The sequence below is a fragment of the Phoenix dactylifera genome, chromosome 4 (genome assembly GCF_051530095.1).
Source record: "Phoenix dactylifera cultivar Ajwa chromosome 4, Ajwa_hap1_PhDact_Kaust_v1.1, whole genome shotgun sequence".
Taxonomy (NCBI): domain Eukaryota; kingdom Viridiplantae; phylum Streptophyta; class Magnoliopsida; order Arecales; family Arecaceae; genus Phoenix; species Phoenix dactylifera.
This window is the reverse complement of record NC_143193.1, coordinates 52,347,193-52,372,068: the sequence shown is the minus strand read 5'-3', so window position 1 is coordinate 52,372,068 and position 24,876 is coordinate 52,347,193. Positions and strand designations below refer to the sequence as shown.

General features: G+C 40.1%; 4 protein-coding genes across 21 annotated transcripts; all 4 read right to left on the bottom strand.

Moving 5' to 3' along the window:
- Window positions 1–1,158: 1,158 nt before the first annotated feature.
- LOC103701383 (citrate-binding protein-like) lies at window positions 1,159–8,079 on the bottom strand. Its single transcript, XM_039133250.3, has 3 exons — window positions 5,877–8,079; window positions 2,648–4,191; window positions 1,159–2,122 (listed from the first exon to the last, which is right to left on the bottom strand). Exons 2-3 carry the CDS (start codon window positions 2,921–2,923, stop codon window positions 1,730–1,732), a joined length of 669 nt encoding a protein of 222 aa, XP_038989178.3. The 5' UTR covers window positions 2,924–4,191; window positions 5,877–8,079; the 3' UTR covers window positions 1,159–1,729.
- Window positions 8,080–8,220: 141 nt separating this feature from the next.
- Window positions 8,221–9,391, bottom strand: LOC103701223 (uncharacterized). Its single transcript, XM_008783213.5, has 2 exons — window positions 9,005–9,391; window positions 8,221–8,609 (listed from the first exon to the last, which is right to left on the bottom strand). The coding sequence occupies exons 1-2, from the start codon at window positions 9,311–9,313 to the stop codon at window positions 8,427–8,429; spliced, it is 492 nt and encodes a 163-aa protein (XP_008781435.3). The 5' UTR covers window positions 9,314–9,391; the 3' UTR covers window positions 8,221–8,426.
- Window positions 9,392–12,628: 3,237 nt separating this feature from the next.
- On the bottom strand, window positions 12,629–19,100 carry LOC103701226 (SET domain-containing protein). 17 transcript variants are annotated; one of them, XR_015977411.2, is made up of 10 exons: window positions 17,328–19,100; window positions 17,142–17,181; window positions 16,951–17,051; window positions 16,758–16,856; window positions 14,211–15,141; window positions 13,829–14,105; window positions 13,589–13,710; window positions 13,104–13,493; window positions 12,909–12,998; window positions 12,629–12,821 (listed from the first exon to the last, which is right to left on the bottom strand). XR_015977411.2 is itself a non-coding variant. In XM_088720527.2 (6 exons), the coding sequence occupies exons 1-6, from the start codon at window positions 18,084–18,086 to the stop codon at window positions 14,086–14,088; spliced, it is 1,962 nt and encodes a 653-aa protein (XP_088576653.2). In that variant the 5' UTR covers window positions 18,087–19,100; the 3' UTR covers window positions 12,629–14,085. The 17 variants fall into 17 exon arrangements, 3 of the variants coding, with proteins under 3 accessions (XP_088576653.2, XP_088576654.2, XP_088576650.2); XR_015977410.2 differs by having other exon boundaries at window positions 12,629–12,998; window positions 13,589–13,705; XR_016400369.1 differs by having other exon boundaries at window positions 13,589–15,141; window positions 16,951–17,063.
- A 148-nt stretch (window positions 19,101–19,248) lies between these two features.
- Window positions 19,249–24,453, bottom strand: LOC103701227 (thioredoxin Y, chloroplastic-like). 2 transcript variants are annotated; one of them, XM_088720530.2, is made up of 5 exons: window positions 24,192–24,453; window positions 20,635–20,723; window positions 19,940–20,117; window positions 19,712–19,785; window positions 19,249–19,611 (listed from the first exon to the last, which is right to left on the bottom strand). In XM_088720530.2, the coding sequence occupies exons 1-4, from the start codon at window positions 24,366–24,368 to the stop codon at window positions 19,720–19,722; spliced, it is 510 nt and encodes a 169-aa protein (XP_088576656.2). In that variant the 5' UTR covers window positions 24,369–24,453; the 3' UTR covers window positions 19,249–19,611; window positions 19,712–19,719. The 2 variants fall into 2 exon arrangements, with proteins under 2 accessions (XP_088576656.2, XP_008781441.3); XM_008783219.6 differs by having other exon boundaries at window positions 19,249–19,517; window positions 24,192–24,451.
- Window positions 24,454–24,876: the final 423 nt, after the last annotated feature.

Sequence of the window (24,876 nt, the reverse complement as noted above, 5' to 3'; positions counted from 1 at the left end):
GTGATAATTGGGCACGATTTGGCCCATTAATGGCGTGGTGGAAAATAAGGCCGAATCAGACCGGAACCAGGGAGTTGTCACGGTCGACCGGACCTGTTGGAGTGGTTGAACCGCCGGCCGTAGCGGGCCTGGGGTCTGTGGATGGTAAGTGCATTTATTACCGAATGAACCGGCGGTCAGGTAGAGCCATGCGCTCTGATGGTTCAGTGATCTGGAGATCGTCTTGGGCCGTGTTCATTAAATGACTGAGTGCATCGGAGACTTGAGAGAGTCTCGTGCATTAATGGCAGGTCGTGCCGAATACCTGCGAAGATCTTATGCCTTGATGGCTTGGAGATAGTGGCAGGTCGCAAGCCGTAGGAGTTGTCAGTCCCTTGGACTTTAGGCGGAGGTTAAACATTTGGTTAAGGCATCGGCTCGGCAAGAGTGCCGAGCCGAGCTGGTCGCCCAATGGGGCGCCCTGTGGCGGGGTTGCTTCAAGTACTCCTGGTCGGCGCCCTTTAGGCGAGCACCTTCTAGCAGAGCGCCTTGGCGCTGTCTTTGGTCGGCACTTTCTAACCGAGCAGCTTTGGGTGGGGTACCTCTTGGCGCGCGCTCTGGTCGACGCCCTCTAGTCGAGTGCCTTCCTGGTCGGCATCCTTTGGCCGAGCAGCTTTCCGGTCGGCGCTCTTCGGCCGAGTGGCTTTCCAGTCGGCACTTCTTGGCCGAGCAGCTTTTCGGTCGGCGCTCTTCGGCCGAGCGTCTCTGTGGATATATGACTTAGGGTTTTTCCTCTAATACCTAAAAACTCCAGTACCCTTTCGCTCCTTTGATAAACAAGCTTATCCACCATATTTTAGGCGCACTAAGCGATTAAATTGGATAACTTCAAGTTATCTACCCTTTAGCCAGCAGCTATGCTACGCACAGCTAAAGACTCTCAAACATGAAATATAGTAAAAAATTATTTCTTGAGTCCATAAATATTTTTTTAGTTATTTTCCTAAATTCTTATTTTTCTTATAAAGTTGGTGGAATTTGCTGAACTTTAAATGGAACAAGTCATGGCAGTATTATTATTTTGAGGTCCCTAATCAGGCATTCGATTATATGGTGATCTCGGATTCTCAGGTTTTATGCATATGCCTCTAGAGCTCTTCGATGAAAATTTCTATCCGCAGTCCAAACCTTTTTTAAGAAAACAAGTGGCGTAATTTTCTTTCAAATTTATAACTTCTCTGTACTATTTTAGAATATGGAGCAAAAGAGGATCGAGAATTTACCATTAGGTGTCGTTCCATTGAACTTTGAAGTTGTATTATGTCAAAGTGAAAGCTGTCCCTCTTTGCATCGATGTAAGCAAGTTCTCAAATGAAATAGATTGCTTGTCTTTTCTTTTATTTTTTTTAAATTTTTGATGTATTTTTTCTACTCTTTTGTACCTTGTACTTCTAATGGCAGCGAAAGAGATCCATCAAATACGCTGAGTCAAAATTTTCAGACTGAGACAAACCATGTTGGCACCTATGAAATAGCCCAATAGTAGGAGGTCCTTTTTTCCCAACAATAAAAGAAGGAAATAAAAAAGGTGATGAATAAATTAAAGTATTCGACCAAGCTAACCAAGACAAAGGATACTAGACCAGGAATCTTATTGTGAGCTACAAACTGTTATTCGAAGGAAGCAAAACTAATACAGAGTCATTATTTTCTCCCTCAAACTCAAACAGAGTAGCTTCTATGCTTCAGCTCAGTGAGGTAACTTTAAGACCTTGATGTCCTTCCACAGGGATTCCATGAAGTAGGAGCTGTAATTTTGTGCATAAACGCCACACTTGAAGTAATGCGAGGCCCCTCCACGGTCTTTTGCAACCAGCTTCAGATCTCCATCAATGAAAACCTTTAGCAGCCCTGTACCAACTTCATGGATCACATTCACTCGAAACCATCTCCCATAGATATCGTCTTCTATGAGCCGTGTTTTATAGTACATGAGTGCACCGTCGTAGATCCTCAGCATCAGTGCTGTAGCTGTGTTCGTCCGATTGGCTCCAAAGACTTGCATGATGCACACACCGGTTGTCCCGCTTGGGACGTAAGCTTGTCCTTCGAATTGCCACACTCCAGAAGAGTAGTCATATCCCTTCGAGAGAGAAATCATCAAGAATATGATGAGACTAAGGGATTCTTTAGTCAGTTTTAAAGCATATGCATATAAACAAACCTCAGCAAAACCATTTTTAATAGCCTAATATCATATGAACTGAGAGGAATAACTTCTGGAGCGACTAGATTTCCCAGATAAAATTGGCCCAAGATTGGCTGGTTAGTTGAATATATATCAAGGTTTCTTAGTTATCCTGCTTGACCTTTCGTGCTGAGGAAATGGCAGCTTGGACCTCATTTGTATCACAGAATTTAGGTTAGTTAACATCTCGATAACAGACAAAAACAGAAAAAAAAAGTGGAAAATAATACAAAAAGGAGCTCGTTGTGCCTTTTTTTTTTTTCTTTAAGAAAGAGTGTTTTTTTTTCCTCGAGAAAGAGTTAGAAATCGTAACCCATTTTCACCAAGGAAAAAAAAAACCTTCTTCACCTAGAATATCAAGGAAGAGATGCTGAAAAAAGAAGAGAAATGCGAGATAGTTGAGTTTTTTGTGATTCATACACGTATCCGAATCTCGGAACGAGGAGCAGTCGGACTCATTGGAGAGAGGGGCTTGTCAGCAGACAGGACCCACAGCTTGTGAACACCATTGGTGACGCTGTATCGCTCGCTTACAGGGAGGTCATAAGGTTTGTGAATGTCGAAGCTGGAGCTGTTGAGAGGGAGAGAGATGAAACCATCCGTAGGGTCTGTGACCGGCCATGCCACGACTCCTTGGCCATGAAGCTGAACAAGAGCTACGTACATCGACACTAAGAGGAGCAAGTAAAACTTCATCTTTCTCTTACGGACGCAAACGAAGAGGAAAGGGAACCTCGTCTTAGAAGCAATGTATTACCATCCTCACGCCCACAACTTTATAGAGAAAGGGTTTACATCTTGAGCTGCAATCCGTGACGCCTGGCTAAATTTTTAAATAAGAGATTTGTCGGTTCTCTAATTATAATTCCCAGTTCAGCCAGCAACTTGTTTCCCATTATAAATTTCTACTGCGTCCATTATAGTACTTGCAAGGTCTTCAAGAGTTCTGTTTGCTTCGTTATTCTTGTCATCACAAGAGTCATTAGGATGGATATCTTGAACCGTTCTTTACAATTCATTCTTTTCCATAATTCTTCCATGATTGTGGTAAGTTTTGTTGCTACTGGAATTTGGAAGTAAGAGAGGAGTAGGTTATTAGTGACTATTAGGTCCCATTATAAATGTCCATTTGGAGAAACAAGAAAACTACAACAATTAGTTGAGACATTTCTACTAGTCCATGACCTAGTACAATGGCCGGCAGCATGAGGTCTACAGACATGACCGTGGCGACTGGCGACTAACCAATTGAAACAAATGAGCTGAACTACTTCTATAGGAAATTTAATTAACAAGACTACACTTCATTTAAAAGGAGTCATGCTTAATTTAGTTTACACCAACTTCTAGGAACCCTTGACCGCAACATCAGGCCCTGTTTTGGCCCTGACACTGGGCCGGTGGCTGTGTCTCCCAATATCGCTAAGGGTTAGTTTATACCTTCCTCTATTCATTTTTCCCCCGGAATATTTCCATATTACTTCCTATATATCTCTCTAAACTGCTCCCTTGTCATCTTGCATTTGTTGGTATGTTTTCAGCTCCTTGGTCAAAGCCTCCGTTAGTGCTCTTTCTCAATATATTCTTCCCATTGTACCACAGGGCAAGAGCTAAACCAACGCAAAAATTCACCATTGTGGTAATGATGCAAAGGTGGAACCACTTGTCACGCCCCGAACCTGTCATTCGGTAGACCACATGACAGGGCAACATAATTCCTAAAACGAAGCCGTAAAGATCGTGCAAAACCTAAAATGAACAATATCTAAATAATACCAAAAATTTAAAATAATAATTAATAATCAATTTAATCCAATAAAACCACTATAATTAAATAACCAACTTGCTCGATTACAAGATACAGATGTTCATCGATATTAGAAAAATAGAAATAACTAACTAACTAATAGTTCTGCAGCTCAAACTCCGCGTCTCACCTATCTGAAATTACACATCCTCTGACTCTGAAAAAAAAATGTAAAGATAGATATGAACTTTTTCAGTCCAATAACAATCTCCAACCGCTACACTATAAATAATCAGATAAACAATACTAGATAAAATATTTACCATAATAATATTCAAAAAATTCATTCAAAACAACAAGCACATAAGCCATTAATATCCATCTTATCAAAGAAACACGCGCGCCCACACAGATATATATATATATATATATATATATATATATATATATATATATCAAATTTAACCAATTATTTAATAGTTTCATACGCCATGTGTCATTTTTTTCCTCATTATCTTAATTTCCAAGTTTCGTATTAATCTTTCTCTAGATCTTGACTAACCAAAATCATAACCTAGTCTAAGACTGCTAAATAAAATCCCACGCATAAGCCCGTGGAGAATATCCCACGCACAAGCCCGTGGAGGCTGTCACACACATAAGCCCGTAGAGGCTATCACACGCAAAAGCTCGTAGAGCCTGTCTCATGCGTAAGTTCGTGAAAGCTATCCTACGTGTAACCTGATGGAGGCTATCCCACGTGTAAACCCATGGAGGCAGTCCCATGTATAAGATCATGGAGCCCATGGAGGTTGTCCCATATGTAAGCTCATGGAGACTATTCCATGCCGAAGTTAGTCAAACCACTTCTTATCCATCTAATTTACATGTTATCTTTATCGAATCAAATTCTAATTACATAGTGTATTTCTTACAAATTAAAGATATTTATCATCATTGTTCATATAATAATGTTTTCAATAATTGATATCCTCATATAATAATCATACAAGTATGTTCATACTGAAAATGATATAAAACATATCATCTCATGCAAAACGAAATCCATAAATACAAACCACACGATGCAAAACCAGTGGTATAAATTCAATAAATATGTATATATACTAGTGATCAGGTGCAAGGATTCTTACCTCTACCAAAAATAGACTCAAATACAGCAATTCACTAACCCGCTTCGCAATCTACGAGCTGGGGTGTAGAGTACCCCAATCAATGCCTTCTTACACAGACAACTCTTTCCCTCCAGAATCAAACTAAATTATCAAAAAAAGAATTATATAGTAGACTAGTAACCTAGATCGCCTACCGTTATCCACTAGGGGTCCATCAGTAGATCCCTCGAATCCCTTCCATCAATTACCTGGATCAACTAGAGAGGAAAAATGGAGAGAAAGAAACAATGATAGAGAAAAGATGAAGGAAAGAGAGAGCAAGGTAGAGAGAGGAGAGAGAAAAAAAGGGAGAAACCTCTCTTCTCTTCTTCATGAAGAAGGAAAGTTATCTTTCCCTTCCTCTTCGGCCAGAACCTGGGGCAACCACGGCGGCCACGAGCTTCCTACAGCCACAATCATCGCTGATGATGGTGGCTAGCTGGCGTAAAGAAGAAGAGAGAGGAAAACAACAAAGATAGAGAGGGATCTACACTAAACTCAGCCTAGACCATGGCCAATTCTACTGTCTAATGGTCACACGATCTCAAAGGTCTCAAGAAGTGGTGAAACTCGGCTAAATCTAGCAGCTCACGATGGTGAATAAAGAGAAAAGTAACCAAAACAGAGCACTCCTTTTTTAGATTAATTTCCAGCGATTCGCCAACTAGTATCACGGTGGTAATGGCCACAGGACTTGAAAAAGGAGAGAGAAATGGACGATGCTTACCTCAGTCTGGCGAGGTGATCCGGTGGATTTTTCAGTGAACAATTAAGGGAGAAACTCGTAAGACAAGCTTGGGATCGGAGGCTATTCCTCGAGTTATCGTGGATAATTTTCAACGGACGAGGTGGGGAACCTTTAATAAATGAGATCCCTAGGTTTAGCTGGTGTTTGGATTGCCTTAGAACTATCAGAGTTCAGCGATATCAGGAAGGAAGAACTGGAGTCTTCTTCTCCGCCTCTCACCTGCAACAAGGCTTGCTCGAACACCAACAGACCCAGCCTCTTCAGGCCGGCCCACTAGCCCAAGGAAGCTAGGCTATCACACCACTGCTCGAGCAGATATGTATTTTCATATTTAGCATGATGTCAAAGCTCATTTTTTTTCCAGAAAAACTGTGAAAAAGATCATCATATATTTCGTCAGAGATGAAATAGATACAGAAGAGTAAGAAAATGGAAAAAAAGAGAGAGAAAGAAAGAAAGAAAAGAAGAGGCAGGGGAACCCAAGCAGCCGTTATATCAAGCCTGATCCATAAAACTAGCCCAATTACTAAAACCGGGCCCAATAAACAAAAAGTCCAACGAACCAAATCACGGACGTACCTGGTCAACCCAAAACCAGTATAACTATTCAAAGTCCATTTTGGCACCAGCTTAAATTTTCTCAAAGCAATGCATAGGATGTTATTCTAGCAAGACAGTGCATTGTTAATATGAAGAGGATGAAATCATATAGCAAGAAAATTATTAGTGGTTTGAGATTTTAGAACCTGACATAATCTGACAATGTGTTGTGATCCTGGTTCTCATTATGATCAAGTGGAATTTTGATCTCTGACCATGATTTTATTTATTTATTTAAAAATCTCTAACCACGAATGCTAATCCAACTCGTGAACCATGTGCTTTTGTTACATCATTCGAGCACTTTAAAATGGATCCTTTGATTTTACTCAAAAAAAATCTATGACAATTAAACGAAAGATTTGACTTCGCCTTGCTCATGAAAGCGTTCGAGTGGTCTACTTTGTCGAGCTGACAAGCTCCCTTCGCTGGTTACAGCTTGCTTGGGTGGGATGGTAAAGGTAGGCCAAGAGAGAAAAGAAGTTGATATCAAGTTCAGGATAAGGCTCGAGGTATCCTATCTCCATCCTGAGAATTTTGATCTTTGTCCATAGCTTAGAACCAGACAAGAAAGTCTGCCCTTGTGCAAAGATTATTAACGTAACAACTCATTAGTCAAAAAAATATTACTTAGATTTCTTAGTTCTTCATCCATGCTACACCACACAAGTTTCTCCAACGACCAGTAAATTTACCCCATCGCGTAGGCAAAGGCAACAATTATGAGGTCAATAACCTGCATCGGCTGCAGGGCGGAATGGATAGAATGCATGCTTTGCTGATAGTAACGAGTCCTGGCCTGCAAGTAGCTTCCCTTGCATATCTATAGTATATAATCTTCAATAAGTCTACTCGTTACTGTGTAAATAAATAAAGAGACGTTCTCGCTCCAAAAGAATAAAAGCTCAAATAAGAGAGACTGAATCTTCTCCCGTTCTATTTTCTTTTCCAATTACGTCATTCGTCGATCTTATTGATCATGGTGGAGCCATTTCAATGCATTTGCCCTTGTCGGATAATGATGGGTGCTTCAACCAGAAGGATGGGCATTCCAAAGGCAGCACATCCCATCAATCACGCATCGCCCTATGCATCAATTTTGCCACGCATAAAGCTGGCCACACAAAACCCGAGGCCACCACGTCATCCAATCGAGAAGACGAACGGTTGTCAAACATCCAAAGTCGTCACGCCGCATATTTCAAGCAATGCGGCACCTTGGCGGATAGCGTGGAGGATCGCTGCGAATGGATAACGTGGCAGCCACCGACGTACAGCATCCTGCGGTGCAAAATGCACCACGTAGAGGACCGTTGCCCGCCTAAACTACCACAAATATAGCTATCTGATATTTTTAATATATATATATATATATAATTTTTTAAAGTTTTTTTTTACAACGGCGAGTGACGCAGACACGTGATTTCTAGCCATTTGAGATACAGTGATGCGCTGTACTCAAAGATCCGGACATTAAGTTTGTCGTTTTATCAAGATCACTATTCCCGGATTGATGGCCTGGAAGCTAAGTGGGGCCAAGGGATTTGGCATATACCAAATTAGAAGATGCCATATCACATTCTCTTTCGTTACTTAAAAAAAAAAAGACAAATCATTAACATCTCAAAATCTGCAAATAGTGAGGCCATGGTGTCGTTACATTTTATACTTCAGTTTCATCAGTACTAAAACAAAGCACCGCCTCAGTTTGAACGCAAAAAACTTTGAAAAGGAAAGGAAATCTTCACACCACCAAAATATATAGAGCCAACATCACAAGGCCAGAACAAACCGGCACTTATTTGGGTGTCAGGCTGTCAGACCCAAATACATCACCCTAAACACCATGTCAAACCATGTCACGCTTACATAATATAGAAACAGAAAGGAAAGATATATAGATATGGGGAAAGGAAAGTTCCATCCACTCTAGAAGAGGTGATGATGCTTCTTCCCATGAGATTCCTCAGCTTCCTCCTTGGCTTCCTTCTTCTCATGGTGCTCATGGAAGGCATACCCTCCGCTGCCCACCGCCACGGCCGCAGCCACCTCCTCCTCTATCTTATGCCTGTGTGCATGCTCCGGATCCTTCTTGGCCTCATGCTTCTCATACTGAAACATTGGTTGTGATAAAATCACAAACAAAATCCCAATGTTTAATTACCAATCGATCTCTAGATTTTGATATGGATAAAGTGAAGCTTAAAAAACAAAAAATAATTATAACCAAATTAAGAACAGTGTTGTTTTCTTAACATTATCATCTTTCGTTTTCGATTATACCAAATAATAACAAAAAAGGCCCGTTATTTCCGTTATAACATTATCATCTTTCCTTCTTTTGGTGGACCCCACGAGTCGTGGATACGTGTCAAGCATGACGAATACCAGTCTAGATTTTATAGATCTTCGTCTGTACCCGACGATCAGTGATACAGCCCACAAGACAAGAAGAAGAATGGTATGGTGCTCTGCGGGAACAAGTTAAGATGTGAAATGAATAATACCAGACCAAAGGCGCCGGCGGCTATCGCGCCCATCTCGCCGAGATGCTCCTTCTGCTTGTGGTGCTTCTCCTCCTTCTCATAATCCTCGTACCTCCCCTCGTTGGACTCCGAGACCACCTCCGTTGTCTGGGCGTAGCCGGCGGTGTACCCGCCTTCGCCGCCGTAGCCGGCGCCGTAGCCGCCTTCGCCGCCGTAGCCGCCTTCGCCGTAGCCGCTTCCGGTGGAGTAGGCCGTCTCCGAGTACTCCACGGGCTTTTCCTCCTTGTCGTGGTGGAAGTGGTGGTGGTGGTGGTGCTTCTCCTCCGACATCGGTGATCGATCGATGGCTTAAATCAGGCTGTGGTGATGGTATATGGCAACGAGAGGAGGGTAGGAAGGGGGTATATATAGGAGGGGAGGTGATGGGACCGGGACGGATGGACCGTCCTGATTTGCGGGGATCACGGATCTGACGCCTTTTTGAGTTTTTATATAAATATTAGTTCAATTAGTTGCTAAGCAAATCGGATTTATTTTATACGTCGTTAATAGATAATAAGGGAAGATTTGCTTGAGAGTGGTGGGCCCTCGTTTCTTTTGACCTTTCTAGTCCTGTGATTCGTCAAGCCGTGTGAATGCTATTGCTGACGCCCGCAGTAAAATAAAAGGCATAATGTGGCATGAATATCGAGTCGCCAAAGTTCAGTACGCGCCATGCGCATATATTGCGAATACTGTTATTTTTTGGTAAATCGGAAACAGAATATTTAAACATAGATTTTTATTTTTATAATAGTGTGGGATTAGTTACTCTGAAAAATGATATATTTTCTTTTTCTTGTTAGGTAGGAGTGCGTGTGCTTTATTTTTTGCTTTATCTTGATCACTTCAAGACCACGCATGCAAAAGAGAAAGGTAGGTGCGAGTATTTTTAGCCTTTTTTTTCATTTCTAGATTTCAAGATCAGTGGCCAAGGTTTCTAAATTATTAGAAGGCATTTGAACTTTAGTTTTTTTTTTTTTTCTATACGGACCAAGGAGAATTCTACTTAAAAGTTAATTAAGAGATGTTCCACTTTGGAAAAGAAAACTCACTTAAAAAAACATAAAAGCATTTACTTGGCACTCATTGAAACCTAGAGATTGTTATCCTACCTTCTAAAATATGGAGGCAAATCAAGATATGAGTTATTGGAATGAATTTTGAATGATTCACTTTTTTTATTAAAAAATTAATTTTTTGAGCTATTCTTTGATACAGAAAAATACAAAATTATTCAATAATTTATAATTTATATATATTTTTAATAAATTTTATAAATTAACCTCTTTTCTCTATGCATCCTCCTTTTTGAACTTTTAATATAATACAGTTCATAGTCTTATATTTATAATTAATGAATATTGGTTTTCTAATATTAGGTTATAGGATTGTGCAATAAAATTTTATGGAAGACTTCATGCTATTCGAGTGCAAAGTGATGATGGTGTCTTAAAATTAGAAAACTGAATATATCTGATTTAAGCAGAATTTTGCAACTTCACTTTTTCTCCAAACTTTTTTGATTTCTTTTTTCTTGAATTGAATATGTCTATTATAAATATAGTTTTATAACTTCATATTTTCGTCTTTTAGAATTATATAACTAAATATTTTTTAATTTTGAATATGAATGTTTCTATTTTAAGTAAAATCTTATATATTTGCATATTCTCTTTGTCCTATCATCTTGCTTTCTTTTTATGAGACCTATATTTTTCTCCTTTTGAGACTAAAAGAGACTATTTCCACTCTTTCCTGACTGAAACTCATGCTCCATGGTACACCAAGCCATTGCTGACAAAACCAGGTCTCGGCATACTTGGAGGTCCAAGTGAGGACCAATGCTCTCTGCAATTGAATTTTGGCTGCTTAGCATTCTATCATCCAAAACCAAGGTCGTCATATGGTTTTTCAGTTTCAATATCTTCTTATCTCAACCACATAATATCTTCTAGAGAATGGGAAGTCCTAAATTTTTGAATGGTTCAAATTCATTTCCAATTTTATGATTAGATATCAACCTAATATCTTTTCCTCAAGTCAAATGACTGGTGTTGACAAACTGAAGATTATCATTAAACCGGTCATCATCTTTTATTTAATATCTCCCAACCATCCTTTGCCGTTGCCGACCAGCCAAGGGAGCCCGGGACTCGGATGGCCGACAAACCGCGAACATTGCGCGCATCACAGGTAGTCCTTACCCATGACGACATCGTGACTGTTAGATCTCGATCGGACGGCTAGCAACGCATCTCTCAACCGACTCCCCATTCGCATCTTAAAATTTTTCGACAGCGAAATGAAAGGGAAACGCACCTGAGCCCCACGCTTCCACCGTGAAGTTGAGGCACCAAGAATGGCCACGTGCCATGGTTACTCGTGGAGTCAAAACCCAGAGTCCTCCCTCTCGTAAAGCCCCGCTCCACGGGATTAGAGCACTTGTGCGGGGCCCGCAGCGATAATGAGGCGGTGCGGCCCCCCGCTAAATCATTCAGGTGGGTGGGATATGGTATTCAGGGGCAGTGTCGGCAAGGATAACCCCAGGAATATCCTCTGATATCCTTCGGTCGTGGCGCCCGGCTGCCCGCCCTCCGTCGAAGCAACGTCATACGAGTATAGGGTCACACATCTCCTACATGATCCATCTCGGCCGTCCTATCGGAGTTAAGCGGACGAGTAATGTCATAGGGGGCCACCAGGGGACAACATCACCTAGATCGGACGGTGCCACGTACAAATCCTGAGCTTTCGCTATGTGATATTAAAGGACACGTACCAAAGGAATTGTGTGGACAATATCAGACCTGGTGACCCTCGTTTTGGGCCCGCGGATGAGGGGAAAATCGGATCCATTATAATCACCAATCATAACTTCCCATCCGTAACCGGGGCCAGAGGTTTTATTTCTTCCGGAGTCTTGGATTAGCATCAAGTCACTTTCGTTTGGATAGGATGAGGATAAGCAGAGTAATTCTTATGCGGAAGTTTGCACGGGATGTTTACTGGGACGAGTACAGGAGACGTGAACACGTGTCTTCAAAATATCTTCAAATATCAATCGTGGATGGGCCCCACCAAGTGAGGGGTGGATCTGTGGTTGCCTTAGTGGTGGGGTAAACTAGCCCTTCGTCGTGGCTGTGAAACGTCAAGATGCCACCCTGCCACGTGAGCAGATGTTGCCCGTGAACCTTCCCCGGATAAAGGAAGGAGACATATACCTACTTGAAGTCTTAGGTGTTCGTTCCATGAGCTCACCCAAATTTGGGGGCGTACTTTGTGGATGAAGCCTTCCCCAGATAAACAGATAGCCACATGTAAACTGGCATCGGAGAAGTTGAAATTTGACCAAATACGCGTCGTTTTTCCATTCATGGAATGAATCAATTCATCGCATTCATATTTCGGCATGGAATTGGATGCTACACCTTTGGAAAGCACTGCATGTATTCTCCTCTTATCAACAAGGGACGCCCCTTCAGAGCAACCAAGAAGAATGACGTAGGTCCTTTTGAAAAGTGAATTTTCCTCAACTGTTTACCACTAAAAGGTGTGCTAATTTCATGACATTGGATTAAACGATGCATTCATCGAGCACATACATTTTGGATCTGCCAAAAATCTTAATTACTTTTTATAAATTATAAGCTATCATAATTGAAGAGTAAGCGAGTCACACACGAGGCAACCTTCTTGTGGTACCAGAGGAAAAGTTAAACAAAGGAGACTTAGAAGAGAAGGGTCCCACCTCAGGCATGCCATTGTAGTGGTCCCTCGAGGTGTCATGTGGACGGTGCTGCACCAAGAGTTGCATCCGGCCTTCAGCACGACACGCAAATCGGATACACACACACACAAAAAAAAAAAGGTCGCAGCACAGTACCCATGCAGAACCCAAAGAGCTTGTGGTGGGTTGAGTCATAACCGATCTTCCCCATATAGTTATTGCCCAAGTGTTGCCGTCCTCTAAAACCTTTGTGTTACGTATCATCAAAGCAGGTACGATGCCCATATGAGGTGAGTTCAATACTTCAATATGAAAACTATAGAGATTTAAGGTCCTTGAAGCAGTCGATACCGTGCATGATGTAAAACTCCAATGTAACCATCCGTCGTCCATTCAACTGAACTCATGTTTAAAGTCGGCCTCCAAGTCCCAGAAATCCGGGAAAAGTGACGGCAGGGATATTAGTGGAAATCGATAATAGACTGAGTAATGGAGTGAAATGCAGGTTTAGAATCACTGGAGAAAAATTAGTAAACCTGAAAGCAGCCGACAGTTTTAAATTTTCCCCGTTCAGGCTTCAGATACAATGTTCTGCCCAGCCTTGGACTACTACATGCCAACTTGCATTATTCTTCAGAAATCTGATACTTTGATCAGTATCTCTCCTTTATGATTGAAGAGAGAGAAAACATAACTTCAAAGTGTGAAGATCCTCTGCTTCTTGGGGTTCCTTTCTATATTCTGCAATTATGGAACAATGCAACAAAGCTTGAATACTTGGAAGCATAACTGAATTTATTATTATAAGGAAAGGCCAACTTTAATTTGTGCTGCACCTTTATTTAAAGCAGAGAGACCAGAATTGCAAACCCAGCAGCAATGATCCAAACCTTTTTCTTTTTTCATGAGATGTGCCATAAACTAGTGCATCTTTTATAAGGCTTTACCTGCCACTAAACTGAGAGATGAATTAAGAAGCATTTGAAAAACATTTGGAACAAAATAACTCTCACCAAAGGTTACAAACAAATATTATATTGTTCACATCAGAAAACATACTGGAAGATGGTTCATACCTTGAGCTCAACATGCTTACAATCTTTTCAATTAAACTTTGCCGTATATGCTTTGTGAAGCTAACATAAGAAATCAAAAATGATATATCTTGATGGTGTGAGTTCTTGTACTAATCTGAAGTCAGTATTAAAACCATACCCCTGTTGTTTAAAAGCCCGATTTCAGAATTTGGCTGCAACTTTTATAAACAACACAGATGTGCTAGCTAGCTGATGAACAAGATAGACAATTTACATGCTTCCAAATGCATAATGCTTCAATGGCTATTAAGCCCTCCTGCATGCACCAAAAGGTTCTCATTAACACTGCTAACAGCAAAGCACATACATTCATTAGATTGGGGCCCTAAGAAAATGTCAACACAAGCACAACCAGAACTACCATGCAGCAGCTCCTTAACATGATCCGTTAAATAGTTCCGTGGACCGAAGCATATGCTTGCTAGGTAACTACCATAGATGAGACAATGAACAGCAAGCTGAAAGAGGCCCTTCCTTTCTTTTTCAATGGACATTTCTGCTTGGTATTTGCATTCAGAACACTCTGGCTTAGCAAAATTAGTAGTATCTCTCCCAACAGCAAAAGTCTGAGATCGAACCATGTCCAAATCAAGCCAGCTGAAATCTATTGGACTTCTAATACTTTCCAAATAACAGAAGCCTTGAGCTAAAAATGGCCAGGAATGCAATAAAATGCTTGAGGTACATCCGAGAAACCTCACAGGTGCAGCCTTGAACTTATCCCCAAGAAGAGCAGAACCTTCTTTGCTGGTGTTCGGAGAATGATGTACCGCCCAGCAAATTTCTGATTTATATATCGGTCCAGTCGACCCCCATGGTGGACTTTGAACATTACTCAATATTGATTCCCCTGCACTTATTAAATAATGTGTGGTGGTTGCTATTAGTGAGGGTTCAGACAAGAATAAGTGGTGTGTGGCACCTGCGAGCAGCAATGAGTAAGCTGCAGCAGCCCTGACCATCTTGAAGAACTCCAAATTATTATTCTCACCCAAACCAGTTGTTAGTAAGCTGTTTGCACATGTTCTATAGGCAGATGCAAGTATGATGTATGCCTTCAGAGAAAGATGATGACAGGGGTGCAATCTGAACTTGCTTTCTGAAGGATTATCTGCTTGGAACCTTTTGTTTTCATAGCTTCCGGAAAGCATGCTTTCAAGCTTATGACAGCAAGATTCAGGGTCGTCATCTGATGTGTATTCAGATATAGCTTGGTCTAACATATCAGCTAGCTCTTCACATCCAGCATCTCTGCTGTCGCTGTTATCTAAATCCAAATCCCTAGCATAACACTGAAACAAGATGTTGACATTTACATAATAGTATCCATCATAACTCAATATTTAACATTCATGGACAACAACATGTGCATCTTATGCAACCAAGGAGTAAGGCACATCTCTTACACATGCTCAAATATTTTGTTTGTGTGCCTGTGTGTGCATATGTTGCCCCTCCATATCAATAATCTCTATTTCATCCGCAGCTAATTATACATGTCTCAAATAGTTACTTCCTCATTTGTGCATACACACAAATCCCCAAAAGTATACATTGTGATAAATAATTATCTGATATTATATAATTCCGCTAAGGGTTCAAATCCATTCAAATCAAATCACAAGCACTACGATCGGCTCGTGGTCAACCTCAATGAGCCAATGCTGCAGCGTTTCCTAATCCACATAAGTCATGAGCCAGGTTCGCTCTAATACCATTTATCACAAGCCACGACCTTGCCCAAAAAGACTAGCCAGAAGATATTTTTTGGGTTCCTTAGTCCTGTATAAATATTCAAGATCTCTCTGGCAAATAACCAATGTGGAACTAAACAGACACTCGCACGGATCCTCACATTACATGCGAGCTAAAAGATAGATCCTGCTACAACTATGATATACCAATGAACATCAAAACCCACTTTTAGCTAGCTGCTTGCTATATCTATACAATCGAAAGCATGATAGTTCAAATCCTGGGTATTGCTCAAAAAATCAGTAGCTGCTTAATATGTCCATAAAATCAGAAGCATGACAGTTCAAATATTGGGTATTGCTCAAAAAATTAGAAGCACGACAGATTATTATAATTATTTATCCCTAATAAAAGATTGAAAAATAAAGAAAAAGTTTTTTTAAAGATTTTTTTAGGACAAATTATGTGCAAGCCAGAAGACGTAACAGCAATAGAAGTTTCCTAGATCAATTTAACACCAAAAAAAAAGAGAAAGAGAAGAACTAATATAGCGAGGTGAGATAGCAGTAGAAGACCTACGTAAGTCTTGCTCAAACTTGCACTGACTTTTTGAAGATCTAGAAAAACTGTCATATGATTTTGGCCAGTTTATTTGTGATACTCATCTAGGTACCTAACGAACTAAAAGTTTATGCAACCATTGGAAGATAGTAGCCACACCTCAAAGATTATAAATATTTAAATTTTCCCCCATGCAGGATCCAACTACAGATCTCAAGTCTGATCTTATCACATCTCAAAGATTATATATAGTGCCAACAGACTGATAACCATCCTGTTTGTCTAGTGAGGAAAGATTTAATTTAGAATCAAATCGACGACCAGAATTTCAAAAATCTGGTTTTGTGAATAGGTGTAATATTATGACAGTTCTTGCACATAAGATTAATACAAGCAGGCAATTGATCGAATCAATTGTCTACAACAGCGACTATGATGCATATATACAAATCATAGTGCGACCCAGTGGAATGTCATAGTGCAACCCAATTAACTGATGGTACTAAACTAATGCATGCATTTAGAGCAGACTAGTTATCTATCTTTTAAAAGAGTCATTAGTAGAAGAAAAGAACAGTAGATAATACTTGTGAGAGTAAAAACGAAAAGCAAACTTATAGATCATCATATTCACATTTTTTTAGTTACTTACATTTAAAAGACGGTCTATATACATCTCTTGCGATGCACTACAACGTTCACAACAGCAAAAAAATCGATACTTTGACCACAAGTCCAAGTGTCTCATTGCCTGAAAAATACAAATCTGAACTTGTCAAAAAAATAGAAAGATTGTAGCAATTCGGAAACCAAAAGAAATATAGCATCTCCTTAAGAAAGTGTACCTTAGGCTGTAGCAGGTCAGTGTACGTAATGCAAACCTCCTCACCTTCCGTGATTGGTTTGATGCTTCGAACTATAACCCTTGGCCCATATCTACACAATCCTAGAAACAAAACTAATCAATCTATTAATAAAAGAATCCAATATAAATTTTTAACAAATACAAAATTCAAAAAGAGAGACAAAACTTCACCATGGCTCGCTCCGCCTTCACCATAATTTAATGCCTTCCACTGCAATCAACATCAAACCCCATACTCACTCCAAGCAAATAATTGATATCAATTAAAGTAGCCACTTTTAGAAAATTTTACAAGTCGTATAGCTTAGGAACTTGTTTTAACTTTCGAAATTACTTTAAAAAAAAACTAATTATTACCATAGCGGACGCATCTTCAGTACCAGCGGGCGAAACCCGAAACGAACCCGGCTCACACGAACCGGTTCCCTTAGACAGGTCGGCCAGCTCGAACCGGTAGCAAGCGTTGGGCGCGCAACTGTGGTTGAACCAAGAGAAGGGCGGCCCGTAGACGGCGATCCCGAGAGCGCCCCTCTCGCTAACCTGCACCTCCACGGCGTTCGTTAGCACCGCCAACAGCGCCTCCTCCTCCACCACCGCCACCGCTCCATCTCTCCTCTCATCTCGCGCTCGCTTCCTATTTCTCGCGCGAGATATCAACGACCCGCCCTCCCGTATCCTCTCCGCGACCTCGCCGCCTTCTTCGAGAACGTTCTCTAGATCGCCAGCGAGCAACCCGCCGATCCGCCGGGGGGACTCGCCCCGGCGAGGGGGAGTGAGGAGGCCTAGCGCGTCGAGGGAGTAGAGGAGGCGGAGGGCGGCGCGGAGGTCGGAGGTGGGGCCGGAGTTGAGGGGGCGGAGGCTGAGGAGGAGGCATTCGCCGGAAGAGGCGTGGGGGATGGAGTCGGCAGCGGAGCAGGCGAGGGAGCAGTAGCGAACGGCGGCGTCGCAGGCGGGGCAGGAGAGGGGAGTGGCGGAGGAAGTTTGCTGTTGGAAGGGGCGGAAGCAGGAGGTGCAATGGGAGGGGAGGAAGGAATCGTGGAGGGCAGCGGCGATGGGAGGGATGGACGGGGTCAGGTCTTGGGCCAACCCCGTCTCCTCGCGTGCTCGCATCTCCATCGTCGTTTCTCTTTGCTCCAATCTTCTTTTGTAGCGTAAGCTTAAAGGATTTGGCTACAGTGTTTCCAAGCATCGGTTTATTAGATGAATGCAAGTATCGGCTTATTACGGTCAAAATTTATTCAGTCGCAGTGAGTTGCCTCAGTAGTTGACCCAACATAGTCCAATGGATTCGGTAAGGTTTCCAATCTAATATAATTGACGGAATTATTTTTTTATTTTTCATTTTTTTGTCAAAAAAAAGCCTTTTATTTTATTTTATTTTATTTTTTTATTTTTTTGCTTTCCGCCCTCTACCACTATATTAAATTAAACTAATAAAAAGAATGCCACATGCTTTTAGTTGCAAGAACATATCTCCCTCCTAAGAGTTTAAACCATCTCTTTATGGCAGTTTAAATTATTACAAATATAAAATAATTGACGTCAAAACTAAATTTTTTTGTACGTCACCATTTTTATTAGTCATGTAAATTTCTCACCGTAAAATATCAGAATTGAAAAGAGCCTAATAGGATCGAGTAAGATCCAGACCTTTCTAAAGATAGAATTTGCACTAAAGTCTCCGATGCAGTTATCAAAAAATTTATTAGCTTCATAACTAGCACTTTCTACCATCATCTAACTCAAGAAATTAAAATAGTCCATACTGAATTCTATAAAACAATTGTAAAGAGACTTTATCATCCTTCCCAAAGGCAAAAATAAAAGGACCAACAAATTACCAAGGTTGGACTATGTTTAGTGAAAAGTTGCTTCCTTCAAGTTAGCATAACCTCACCATGAAAGTAAAACATAATCAGAAGAAAAATGATAAGAAAAAGAAGAGGAGCCTAGCTGGTTAGGTGGATGCCAAAACTTGCCAATGCTTTGGAGAGACCAATTTGTCATACCTAATCATGAGGAAAATTTCCCCCATTCTGCACCTTAGTCCCAAAATATATAAGCCAGTGACCACTATTTCTGTATTTCACTTAAATAAATAAAAACATAAGAAAATAAGAGTATGCAAGACCGTCAAAAATCCAGGAATCTGGAAGGATATTACAAAACATGAGTTCAGAATCTCGCCAAATTGCTCAATGAGCCAACTGTTTCGGCCATGCCCCCTCCTTGTAACTGCTCCATTCACTCCTAGTATAACTATTCTTGCACATTCATAACAAAGAGAATTAACATTTACATGGCACTTTGAGTCTCATGATTTAACTAATATGGTGAATCAAACAGGCACTGAAAGCCAAAGGAGCAGACAAGTAGATTTCACAGACCGAAATAATTGGTAAAATATTTGATATGCTACAAAGTTCAAGAAAAAAGAACTATATGCTTTTGTCATGTGGTTTTGCTGTTGGAAAAATCATCCTGCATTACATCATCTCAACTCCTCAGACATGTTTATAGAATACCCCCAGAGTTCATAACTTAGACCTGCTCAACAATGAAAAGGAGCAGCCATGTGGAGATCAAAAGGAAGTGACCGATTGAGATGAAGCAAGCACAATATGAAAAAGTTGATGAAGTTCTGTACCCCAAAGAACAAATTAACTTGTTGAACAAAAACTAAACAATACGCTGTTCATCATTAAAGGCACTCCATAGTCTCAATACATAAAACAGCTTACCAAGCATGCTATTGTGAGACTGCAAGAACACTCTCAACACGTTGAATGAGCGCATTAGCAGGCATTGCTCCTTCCTAAATAGGGACAAAAAAGATAGCCAGCAAAATAAGAACAGTCAAGCTAGGATCATGGAGACAAGTAAAGATATAATTCAATCAGAAATAAGAAAATTAGTTCCGGTTATGGTTGACATAATTTGGCGGGGAATATGATTTAGTTCTATCTTACAAAGCGATCACAGGGCTTCCCATCCCTGAAAATGATGAATGTAGGCAGTGCTTCAATTTTGTAGTGATTCGCAATCCTTTTGTACTTCTCTGTATCAATTTTGACCACTTGGATTTTGCCTTTTAATTTTTCACTCACTTCGTCAAGAACAGGAACCATGAATTGGCACGGACCACACCTGCAAAACAAAAAAAAAGGAATGAATTTGCACAAAAAGGAATTGTAAAAAATAGAATCGACACCACACTTGATGGTACCATGGGTGTATAAAGGATTATGTAAATGAAATGTTTTAAAATTTATATTCAAGTCCTAACAGAACTTGTAGAAAAGTGGTCCACCTTCCAGTTTTGTTATTGAGAGAGAGAGAGAGAGATGACAGCCCCATTGCCCAACCTGGGACAGAAGTACAGAGCTCAGAAAGAGAGAAACTTTAACTCAAAAATGGAATCCATGGATTTATGTCATTTTGCTTAGTGTCGGAAGCTGCGCATATCAGCGTTGCTTCCTCTCCATAGCAGGTAGAATGTAGTTCTTATTACCAAGAGGAGCTCAAGCCCCCCAATGATAACAAAAGAAGTTCAAAGAACTTATTATAACAAAAGCAATGGAAACATCAACACATACTAAAGAGGAGTGATTATCAATCATGGTGCAAAAATACAGGTTATTCACTTGAATAAATAATTGCTTACCAGGTCGCATAAAAATCAACCAACACTGGCTTGTCAGACTTTTCTAGCAATTCATCAAATGAAGAAAATGTTTGCTTCTTTGCTTCAACCTGCAGAGGAATTATCAAACAAATTTTATAATTATTACATCAAAACAGCCCAGATATCAGTTGTTTATTTTGGGACCAGCAGTACAGCATGGCAATTGAAGTCATGATGAGAGAAGGGGGGGGAGGGGGTTTTCATCAAACCCCCCAAGTCATAAATATATCTTGCCACAAAAGTAAAAAAAAATCAAAAAACTGTTTTAAATTACACTAAGATAAAGAGCGCCAAGGATTATTGTAAACTCCCATCTATATCAGATATTCTTGGCCATAGAGAGTTGAGACTGCTAACCAATCAAGAAAAGAGAAGTGCCATCTTCCCTGAATGAAAGTCAAAAATGATGCTGGTTTACAAATCTAGGCGGAACTGTGAGGTTCTGTTCTCAGGAAAATGCTACAGTTGCAAATATCTGGCAGGATCAAGATGATGGGGGACAATGGATCCAGAGGTTCAAAAAGGCAACAAACAGCCACTATGGCACATCCTTCAACTGTGGAGAATATCAAAGGCTTCATGAGAAATGGCCCTTCTAGAATCCACAAACCAAGAAATTCAAACAGAATAGCTGATTGGCATGAATGTGCCAGCCTAGATGCATGCACACATGCACAAAAGCAGCTTCAAAAGCACTTGACTGGTTCAAAACTCCTTAGGTCAACATGCTGGCATCAGCCACGATGCCCACGAAGCCTCATTTCACTTACTTGGAGCTAGCTGCATGCCATCCCCACCTCATATTTCATTGCCAGAACACGTGCTTAAGGGTTGATATGATAGAAATTACACAGCAGACATAAGTTGCATATTTTGGGAGGAACTTTCTCGATGTGCAAGCAAAAAGGAAGTAGCGAAGCCCTTCACCTCTCTTGCCAAGATGGATAACTGGTGAATCAGAGTCTGAAATTGGCAACAGACACTAGAGGAGGATGTTCTAGGAAATTGCAGCATGTACAAAACGTTATCAATCCGTTACTATGCCACATTCAAATCACCGACTATGTAACTATCAAAAGAAACACAAGTAGAAATATTGAAAGGATTTATCACTGCGCCAAGCACTACCAAGTGGTTCAAAAATATTCTGCCATTCCTCATGTGTATGTTCTGAAAATTCGAACCAAATTCGAGAGAGAGACAGATATTATGGGTAAAGCACTGAAGATATGCTGAAAAGATGAGTAGCAGGCTGGCAGCATGTCCAGTGGCTTATAATAATTGGTGTGGCATGTGAAAGATCACTCAATTTAAGTAAAAGCATCGACTAGTGATCATGAATTCATGATGCATCATTACTGCAAAAGAATTACTAAAAAAATGATGGACAAGCAACATAGTTATCAAGGTTTATAGCTCCATATATGATAGATGGTAAGAATACTCAGCAAGCACCGGAAAAAAAAAAAAAATAATGCCACAAAATAAATTAGAAAAAACATAATCTGAGGTGGCAGAGATAAGCCAGATATGGTGGCAGCATGGAGTTTATACATGCATAGCCTAAAATACATTCTTAATATCATTCTTTCAAGAGTTTGTTACTGGATAACGTAAGGTAGTAGCATATACTTTATACATGCATAGCATAAAGTACATTCTTAATATCATTCTTCATGAGTTTGCAACTGGATAATATAAGCTTGTATAGTGGTGTTATACATGCAAGCTATTGTTTGCCCTATACAAATTTTCTGTATTGATAATGAGGCTCAGGAGTACAAGCATGCACAATACATATAGGCAAACATACATATATTCGTATACAATATGTTTGTATTTATTACAATGAGAATGTAAGCATGCATATATACATATACATGCAAACATACAAACATACATATACATGTGTTCATATTTATTACAATGAGAAAGTAGGGAACAGCAGATACCATTGAGAAATTCCTTTTTTTTTTGTTGTGAAGATTCCTTTCCACCAAAATTTCCTAAGATTCTTCCATTATTGATTTTATCATTGGATCTTTTTAGTACCTAGAAGGACTGGAGACACGAAGAGAGTTAACTCATCAGAATATTTAGGCTATGCTCTTGAGTCTCATCAGTCTCCTACATCTTATAGGAGCTTAATGGCAAGTTTCTCTGGTTTGCTCAGATATTTCTTGAAACAGAGAAAAGGAGAGAGATTTAACAGGAATTTAGTTTATCTAGGGTTGAGAGTTCTAGATGATATACAGTTTAGATTTATTCTACAATCAAATGAGCAGAATCCCTTATGATTTTTTAGGTGTTGCTAGGATAATAAAATGCCTGATGTCATATATGGTGAGCAGTGGCAGAAAGGAAAAGAATGAGGAACCAAGAAGGACCAAAACCATGATAAAGCACAGGAGGTGGATTAAGAAGAGGAAGACAATAAACTTGGAAATCTTGCAAACATACCTAGTAAATACAAAGAAGAATATCAACGCTATTCCTAGTAGATAAATAATTAATGTAAATGCCACTTGCGATTAAGAGCAATAAGTGAAGGAAGACAAGAAGCCATTTGAGACATAATTCCTCTTAGGAAGAGTAGAATGCTTGCATTAGGTATCTCATTCCCTATATTTCTATGTATATGTTTCATTAAATATCATTGAATTTTATTGAAATAGTAAAATATTTCAAGTCAAATTTATGTATGTACGTAAAGAGAGAGTGTGTATAGAGCCAATTTATGGGCACCCATCAATCTTGACCAGATGACCAAGAGATCAGCATCAACAATCCAAGTAATTTGATGTGATCGACTGCTTGCTATCAAAAAAATCATGTAATTTGGAGATCCCTAGCCTATGCATCCCTTATACATCTAGTTTTAAAAAATTGACAATTTAAATAACATGAACAATACCTTTTTTTTTCACCACTGGATGCATAGACTAAGAAACTCCAAATTACATGAGTTTTTAGCAGTAAGTAGTTTAGAGATTACTGATCGCAGTCCAAAGGCTCAAATCATCAGTGTTGGGCCCCAGTCATCTGGTCAGGACCAACCTTATCTGGGCTACTGTGTAGCCGTCCAAATATTAGCTCTACTATACACACACATATCCACAAACTTTCCAATGAATTGATTCCATACAGCAATTTTGGATAGGATCATAATCAAGAAGTTATTTGTTCAGCTGAAATGTAGACTTGTATGACTGGGTTGTTAGTTTCCTTGTCAAACTAGATTCAGCTAGCCATACTAAATTGTAAGGAGGTGAATTAAATATTAAATAGCTCTCAGTCAGAACAATAATTTAATCCCCACCCGTCCCCCATCTTCATCTATTCTTTTACTAATCTACATTGGAAATCAGATTACAAGTATTATTTAGGCTCAAATCACCACCGATTCAGCTCAAATGAAAGAAAACCACAGATGATTTCACCTCGATCAGATCCCTAAAATTCTAATACTTTATCATCAAAACTTGAAACTAAACCAAAGAAAAGATATCGGATAGAAGAAAAAAAAAATCTGTCACCGGAGTAATTATTCGGCGCTGAGGAAACGCGGCGAGCCTCCGGCTCCTCGCCGTGAGGCCGTGGAGCGGCGTCGACCGCAGCGATCTCGAGGCGGAGAGTTTGGAGGGGTCGAGAGAACTCGAACGGCGGAGATTGCACGACGATGGCACGGCTACCGCGGTGGAGCAGACCGCCATTTCCTGGGGTTTCTAAATTTTCTGTTGAAGAGGGGGAGTGATTTTATCAGCGAAAAAGATAACGCGATTCCGCTGTCGCGTGTTTCGGGTTCTCTTTTATTCTAATTTATGGCCTCCTCATGTCTGCCGATATTGCCCCTAGCATGCCGCTGGATTTGCCGCAGTGTGAGGAGAATTAACGGTCTGTTATCAAGGGGCTGGAATGTCCCTGAGTTGAGGCACATGTTTGCCACGAGAGTTGGCTTTTAATAATGGCTAACCATTCAGAATATACTTTGTGGTGAGGAAAAAAAAAAAAAAAAGCCTTAGGCATACTATAAGCTTATATCTTCTAATTTTATTGGATATATTTATACACATATTGTATGATAAACTCGCCAAAGAAAAAAAAAAAAAAAAAACTAGTTCTGATAAAAAGATGTGCACGTTTTTTCTCATTAAATTTGCTATATGTACTATTAAAAAAAACTTATTGCATGACAATTTTACAAATGTTCATCACAAACTT

Excerpts from the sequence above, each read along its gene's own strand:
- LOC103701227 (XM_088720530.2), bottom strand. The coding sequence starts at position 24,368 with ATGGCGGTCTGCTCCACCGCGGTAGCCGTGCCATCGTCGTGCAATCTC. Across the intron at positions 20,724-24,191 it reads AGCGCCGAATAATTACTCCG|GTTGAAGCAAAGAAGCAAAC; the intron begins GTGACAGATTTT and ends ATTCCTCTGCAG. Across the intron at positions 20,118-20,634 it reads GTTGATTTTTATGCGACCTG|GTGTGGTCCGTGCCAATTCA; the intron begins GTAAGCAATTAT and ends TTTGTTTTGCAG.
- LOC103701223 (XM_008783213.5), bottom strand. The coding sequence starts at position 9,313 with ATGTCGGAGGAGAAGCACCACCACCACCACCACTTCCACCACGACAAG. Across the intron at positions 8,610-9,004 it reads CCGCCGGCGCCTTTGGTCTG|TATGAGAAGCATGAGGCCAA; the intron begins GTATTATTCATT and ends CCAATGTTTCAG.
- LOC103701226 (XM_088720524.2), bottom strand. The coding sequence starts at position 18,086 with ATGGAGATGCGAGCACGCGAGGAGACGGGGTTGGCCCAAGACCTGACC. Across the intron at positions 17,064-17,141 it reads TGAAGGCGGAGCGAGCCATG|TTTTGTTTCTAGGATTGTGT; the intron begins GTGAAGTTTTGT and ends TAGATTGATTAG. Across the intron at positions 15,142-16,757 it reads ATATAGACCGTCTTTTAAAT|TGTTATGCTAGGGATTTGGA; the intron begins GTAAGTAACTAA and ends ATCTTGTTTCAG.
- LOC103701383 (XM_039133250.3), bottom strand. The coding sequence starts at position 2,923 with ATGAAGTTTTACTTGCTCCTCTTAGTGTCGATGTACGTAGCTCTTGTT. Across the intron at positions 2,123-2,647 it reads GTTCCGAGATTCGGATACGT|GGATATGACTACTCTTCTGG; the intron begins GTATGAATCACA and ends TCTCTCTCGAAG.